Here is a 7424-nt window from a genome sequence, read left to right as displayed (position 1 = left end):
TGAAATATAGTTAGAAAACAAAGCGATTTTGGGCTGGGAGCAAGAGTCAGAATAGGGATTACGTTAGGGGTGGCGGTTGCGGGGGGTTGGATATAATCATTTGTTATTTTCTTGCCCAGCTAAATAAGCGAAAGGCATGCAGGATTAGCGGCTCGAAATGACAGTTGAAACGATCCACGCCGCATTTCAGTGTTTGTCATTTAACGATTGACAGTTGTTGATAAAAGGCCAAATGAAATGGAAACGTTGCGAACAAAGCGAAAGCAGAGCAAAGCCAACTGAATGCAAACAATAAGCAAACAAACAGTTGAGACAACGGCCACAGCACTAAACACCTCCGGGCTGCCAGTGTTGACAGTCGCCATGAAAATGTTAATGATGCGCCGGCCCCAAAAAAAGGTGGGAAATGCCTTAGCCAAAGTTGCCCCAAGAAGTTGTTGCACTTTCTTACACTCTCACTCCCTCCTCTCTCTCCCTCTCTCTCACTCTCTCTCACTCTCTCACTCCTTTGTAGCTCTGTAAGCTATTTATCATTATGACATTGTTTGGCTTTTCGAGCTGATTTGCCTTGGGAGCGCCATCTGCGTCGCCTCAGGTCTCCAAGCTGTTAATCAAAGCGAGCACAAAAGTTGCCAGCAACATTCAGCTGGGGAATGTAGATTTTTGATTCAAATATGAGTGAAGCTCTTTGCACTCGGTTTATCTAGAGAGCAAGAGCATATGTATGTTGAGAGCAGCAGCAGGAGTAGGAGGAGGAGCAGCAGCAGGAAGTCTGCTCAGTTCTTTGTGACTTTTGAATCGATAGAAAATATTTTAATTGCTGCAGTTGCTGCAGTTGAGTTGCCTAAGCAACCCAAGGGCGCAGTTGCTTGGTGATGCAACTGCGGATTTCATTTACAGTTAACCCCTTTCAGTAATATTTAACTAAAGCCAAGGGAGACTGCTGGCTGGAGCTCAATATTTAAGTTTATTTGAGTTTATTAAACTAAACAAAATATAAAATAATTAAAAAAAAAATAAAAAAAAATAAATAAATAATAAGTAAAATAAAAATAATAAAATTAATGTATGTATATAAATAATAATATAATATTAAAATAAATAATAAATAAAAAAGTAAAACAATAAAGTGAAAAAATAAATAAAAATATAAATAGATAATATTCCTGTTTCACATATTTTAAATTGAATTGGAAATAATTTTGCTAAACAAAATAATTAAAAAATAAATAAAAGTACAAATAATATATCCTACTTCCATATTTTAAATTGAATTATAAATAATTTTGATAAACTCTCATAATTATATTTTATTCATACGCATATAAATATATTACAAATTTTATATTATATATGCATATTAATTTTTAAAAGTAAATCGGTTTTAGTTACTTTGAGTTATTTAATTTATTTTATTCTCTTTATATGTAAATAAATAAATTATTGTTTAATATATTTATATATATATTAAAGAATAGTTATTACGTTATATTCTATTGAAGACTTATATAATATATCAATAAGTATAAATATAAAAAAATATAATATAAATATAAATATGTTTATATGTATATATTATTTTTGTCCTGGCTTATCAGAGTGTTAGTTATTAAATTTAATTTATTCTCTTTATATGTAAATGAATAAATTATTGTTTAATATATTTATATATTTATTAAACAATAATTTTTACGTTATATTGCATTGAAGACTTATATAATATATCAATAAATATAAACTAAAAAATATATAATATAAATATATATTTTTTTGCCCTGACTTATCAGAGTGCCCAGTGAATCTGTCATAGCTGGCTGGCCTCGCCTATCCCCGCCTCATCCCGCCCCGCCTCGCCTGACTCGTAATCATTTCACATTTACTCAATTACGTTCATAAATGTCAGATTGGGGCCACGTTGGGCCGTTCTATGGGACGCCACACGACAACCGGTTAAGCCAATTTATTAAATAAAAAACCATTTGTCACATTTATTCAAGTTTTCAACGCCTTTTTGGCGTTGCGTGGCCCGTTGCTATCTTTATGACATTTTCGGCGCTCAATGGCGACTGAAAAGCCCCCCCCCAAAAAAAGCCATAAAGCCAGCGACGACCTGGCCAAAAGCGGTCACAAAAGGGCGCTGCGGCTCAAACCGGCTGGACAAAAGGTCATCCCGGCATTTCGCTTCATTAATTTCACCTGGTCGACTGATAAAAAAGAGAAAAAAAAAGAAACAGCCGTTGTTGATCATAATAAATATAATATGTAATAACCAGATAATAACAATGCCAGTGAGCCCATCCAACTTAGATGCCTTTTTGGCTTTTCTCTTTTAAATTAAATATATATTATATACATAGACATATATATATTTTATGTAGTCTTCGCCTCGTTGCCAGAACTTGAAAGCAGTCGAAAGACTCGCTGAGACAATGCCGCATGCCCACCGCAATTAGTTGATTGCCGAGCGGGCTCAACTCCATCAAAGATTGTAAGTGCTTTCAATTTCATAGCCAAGCCGACTCTGTCTCGCTCTCAGCGCACTTCCCTCTCCCTCTCTCGCTCGCACTCGCCCTCTCGATTTCATTTAGTTGGGGCGCTCTCAACGGAAATTAAACTTGTCCAAAAGTTTAAATGCCTTTCAGCCGCTTCCCGTTGTGTTTTGCTTGACTTTTGTTCTCAAGTTGCCATTGCCACGCCCCCGCTCCGACCGTCCCTCGGCTGGCCATGTCTCCCACATTTACGTACATTTATTGTATATGCCCACTCGACGAGTTTTCTAATTTGCGCGCGGCAAGCAATTAAAGGCTGCATCCGTTTGGATGCTGCAAGGCATCCTTTCTGCTCTCCTCTCTCTCTCTCTCACTCTCTCCTCACTCTGCCTTTCTCCCATTTACCCTTTATGTTATAAATCGCAGCATTCAGCCCAGTCTCGCTGCTTATGCAACAAATTAAGCATGTCAAGTTACTCATACGCCTCGTTATCACATCCAGCCGCCTCTCAAGCGCAGCTAATGAGCGCCGACTTGCAACCTTGACTGCGCTGCAAGCGCGCATTATGCGGATCTTTTGACTGTCAGTTGTATAACTGTAAGGGTTTAGTATTGCCCTTGCCCAGACAGACAGACCATAAACGTTATTTACATGCATTATGCTTTGAGGTGTGGGTAAATCAACTGAAAAAAGATTTGTAAAGGTTCAGAAAGCGTCTTAGCAATAGTCTAATTATATATATTAGTATTATTCTTTATAGCAGCGAGGGGGGTCACAAATACACTTGAAGGCTTAATGTTGGTCCGACTGGATAAATATAACATAATTTAAATACAGATAAATTTAAATAATTTAAACAATAATAATAATAATTCAAATACAGATACATACGTTTATCTTTGTCCTAGCAAAAAAATAAATAAATAAATAAATAAAAATCAATATATTCATAAAATATGAATAGCAATAATAAAATATTAAAAATCTAACAATAATATTATTATTATTATTATTATTATTAATTATATTCAATAAAGCATAGCTCGCAAATAATGTTAACCTCTCCTCGTTACCTGCATACATATAAGTGTCTTTCACTCACACTCTGAAAAAAACACTCAATGAGCAACCAATTGCGTCGGCTCTTCAACGAGCACGCTTGCGATCTGGCAGAAACCGTTTGCTTGAGTGAAATGAAGCAACGAGTCTCTTGCTCAACACAACGATAGCGTACGTAAATTGAGTGCATGCATGCGTGTGCGAATGTGAAGAGCGTTTGTGTGAGAGCGTCAATCGTATCACTCTCTCTCTCTCTCTCTCTCTCTCTGTAAACGATGTTCGTTTGCAAGAATCATTCAACTCAAGGCGCCTAACAGAATGCAAAAACGAAATGAGAGTGAGAGCGAGTGGATATGTTTTTTTTTTTTTTCAGTTGGTTTTGGGAACAGAGTGTGAGAGGAATTACGCTTTATTTATAGACACTGTTTGGTGTAATGTTTTGTATTTAATATACAAATGTCAAGGAATAATTAATAGAAATCTAATTCTTTATAAAAAATGCTTTATTGATTTGATATTAATATTAAGTGTATAAATAAATTAATAATTAAATAATTTTAATATTTAAAAATACTTTATTGATTCGATAATTATTTATTTATTGAAAAAATAATGTAACTAATTAAATCATTTTAATATTTAAAAATACTTTTATTAGTAAGTTATAGAAGAAGTTGAGTTATGTACTAGAGTTTGTCCACTTTAACATTTACACATTTAAAAACTTACTCTCCCTTGAAACTGAACATATAAGATTTAAAATACTGTTTAAGGTACTCATTGGTTCTATCATCAGCAGACTCTGCTATTGGCTATGGCTTTACTTCGACTTGATACTCCTGCTAAGCTGTAGCGATGCGAGAATTCGTTGCTTGCTTTCACAAAGAGAGCCAATGCAGGCCAAAGCAAGCACACACATTTTGTGTGTGTGTGTGTTTACTCAATAGCATGCAACTGTAACTTGAGAGCCAGAGTGAGAGGGAGACAGAGACAGAGAGAGTAGCAGTAGCAGAGTCCTGCTCCCACCTTTAAACTAAAGCCAAACATTTTTGTGTGCAAAATGTGTGTATTTTTTGCTGATGCTTAACTTTTTTTTTTTTACAAATATTTATTGTGTTTATTGTGCTTAGCGTCCTTTGTATACCTTAAAGCCTGCACACTTTGCAGTATTTAGGACAAGGACTTATAATAGACGAAATAAAAACAGAGATAGAAAGTTTTTAAATTTTGCATTACAAATATTTTTTATAATCAATATATAATTTAATTCAGCAGTGCAACGGAGAAGTATACGGATTGTTAGGAAACTATATTATAATATTGTTGTCTATATTCAGATTATCCTAAATAATCATATAGCTTAAGCTGACTTAAGATTTTGTCATTAGGAGAATTAATTAAATATAAATATATAAATATAAATAATAATCAATTTTGGTAATAAACATGAATTTAATAATAATAAGAGACAAAAAAAAAAAAAAGACAAAAAAAAAAAATTATCAAGAATTATTTGTTAGAGGATAGATTTTATTCGATTCATGGCGATAATTGTTTTGGCGGGGTACAAACTATCGATACTTGACTTTATGGAGTAGCTAAGTCCTTATATATATGTTAAGTATTTTATCGGGTTGAGCTTGAAACATATTTCTTGTGGTTTGCAGCTTAAAAAGTAAATGTCTGAGGGAATTTTAAATGGATTAAGCTTTATCCATCTTATATAGTTCCTCCATCTATAAGTGATGCTCATGCAACCGTAATTAAGCCGCAAAGTTGGCAACTATTAATGCCGGCTATGCATGCTGTTAGCACATAATTTATAACCACTCAGACAAAGGGTAAACAAAAGGAGGGGGAGGGAGGGAGCGAGGAAGGGAGAGTCGAGACAGACAGCGAGTGGGAGTGAGGCAAATTGTTAAACGCTGCGTTATGCAAATGAATAAATAATGAAATATTTAATAATGCCATGATGAAAAAAGAAAAAAAGAAAAAACGTTGAAATATATATGTGTAATAAAAGTTGTAATAAATGCGCGCATTAAAAAAAGATGTTTATTAAAACATGCCGTGCATTTTGATATAATAATTTTAACATGCATTTATTTATTTATTTTTTTTTTCTTTTTGCTATTTACAGTTGAGGATATCGTCGTGGTCCATGGGGAGACGAGTGCAGCCAGCGCTGCAATGGGAAATGCATTTTGCCACTCAGCCAAGGGCTGAACAAATTGTTGCGCGTAAATATTTAACAGACGCAATGAATTGCCATTGAAACAAAGATAAAGAGCACATTTTCGCACACACACACACACACAGCTAAAGAGTATGCGTGGCGCTGCTACGCCGCCCCGCCCCGCCCCCTTCTCCGTAGAAAGAAGAAACTACTAAGGCAACTGCAACTAGCGCGAACGCGCGTAAACATTGACAAAAGCAAACCAAACAGCATTCCAGCAAAAGTATAAAAAATAATAATCGGACAAATATTAAACAGTCAAGGAGCGAGTGAGAGAACAGAGCAGAAAGAAAGAAATAAAAAAGCGAACGCATAAACAAATAAAAATTAAAATTAAAATATTTCCGCTGACAGCGGATGCAACAGCAGCAGCAGCAGCAATGAAACAGCAACGGAAACATAAAATGCCGGAAATATGCTCATGGCTAATTGTTGCCGCTGCCGCCGTCTCGGCCAGCTGGTTGACCCTCTCGCGGTCTCTGGCCGCCGCACAGGACGCCCACGATGCGGACAGCGAGATGCATCAGCATCATTTGGATCTGTTGCACCATCAGCAGCAGCAGCAGCATTCCGATTTCATTATCGGCGAATCCGAGGAGCGGGATCACATAGCCCATCATCTGGGTAAGTGCAAACAGACGGATAATACACTGATACATATTCAAGAGAGAAACTCAATATGAATGCAATTTCGATTGAAATGATGCGCAAATATTATTGATACCACAATCTGTATCAATAATGAAAATATTTACTTAAATTGTTTGCCCTGCTCAATGAGCTTAATATAAGCATTTAGTAGCAAATAATTAAATGAATCTGCCAAATGTAATAATAGATGGATAATAGATTGTGCAAATATTTACTTGAACTGTTTGCCCTGTTTAATGTGCATAGTTAATATAAATGCTTAAAGTTAAATAATTAAATGAATCAGAGAAGTATAAAAAAAGATTTACTTAAATTATTTGCCTTTTTTGTAATGTGTTTAATATAAATATTTATATTTACAAAATAAACAATAAAGTGAACCAAATATAAGAACATTTAAGCTGCAATCTTCGTGAATTATTAATAATATTTATTTTTAATGATATTACAATTTATCATATTAGTTATTATTGGTTTCCAGATTGCATAAATATATATAAAATAATAAATAAATAAATTAATAAGTAGATTTATAAATAATTAAAAATGTAAAACTACAAATTATTTAAAAATGTATAATGCAAACTATTTATTTTAAGTTTTGATTATTTATCGAAATGCATATTGAGTGTTTTTCATTTATATATAAAGAAATACAAGTATCTAAATAAATATAAAATTTACCATAAATTAGCATTTTTAATTTTCATTAATTTTATTAATTAGAGAAAAATAACAAAATAATATTCAAATTTGCAGCACAATCTTTTTAGTTTTCTCTATTTTATTTAATTATTATTATTAATTATTATATTATTATTAAGTTAATAAGTTTTTAATAGAATTAATTTAATAATATTTCAGCAGAATTCTTGGAAAAATAAAATAATTTTATAAATAATTATAAAAATATATATATTTTCTAAAATTATTTATTTATTTATTTATTTTTCTTTTTTTTTTTTGCATTTAAATTAATGTGTAGCTT

General features: G+C 33.2%; 1 protein-coding gene across 1 annotated transcript in view; it reads left to right on the top strand.

The window, feature by feature from the left end:
* Positions 1-5891: 5891 nt before the first annotated feature.
* Positions 5892-7424, top strand: part of DIP-theta (Dpr-interacting protein theta) — a 48088-nt gene continuing 46555 nt past the window's right edge. The window contains exon 1 of the mRNA XM_089257278.1: positions 5892-6409. Coding sequence (XP_089113404.1) covers positions 6166-6409 — 244 coding nt within the window. The 5' untranslated portion in view covers positions 5892-6165. The remainder of the gene's footprint in view (positions 6410-7424) is intronic.

The sequence above is a fragment of the Drosophila navojoa genome, chromosome 3 (assembly GCF_054131105.1).
Source record: "Drosophila navojoa isolate 15081-1374.11 chromosome 3, UAZ_NAV_1.0, whole genome shotgun sequence".
In the NCBI taxonomy this organism is placed as follows: Eukaryota; Metazoa; Arthropoda; class Insecta; order Diptera; family Drosophilidae; genus Drosophila; species Drosophila navojoa.
The sequence above is the reverse complement of the archived record's forward strand: the minus strand, read 5'-3'. Positions and strand labels throughout refer to the sequence as shown.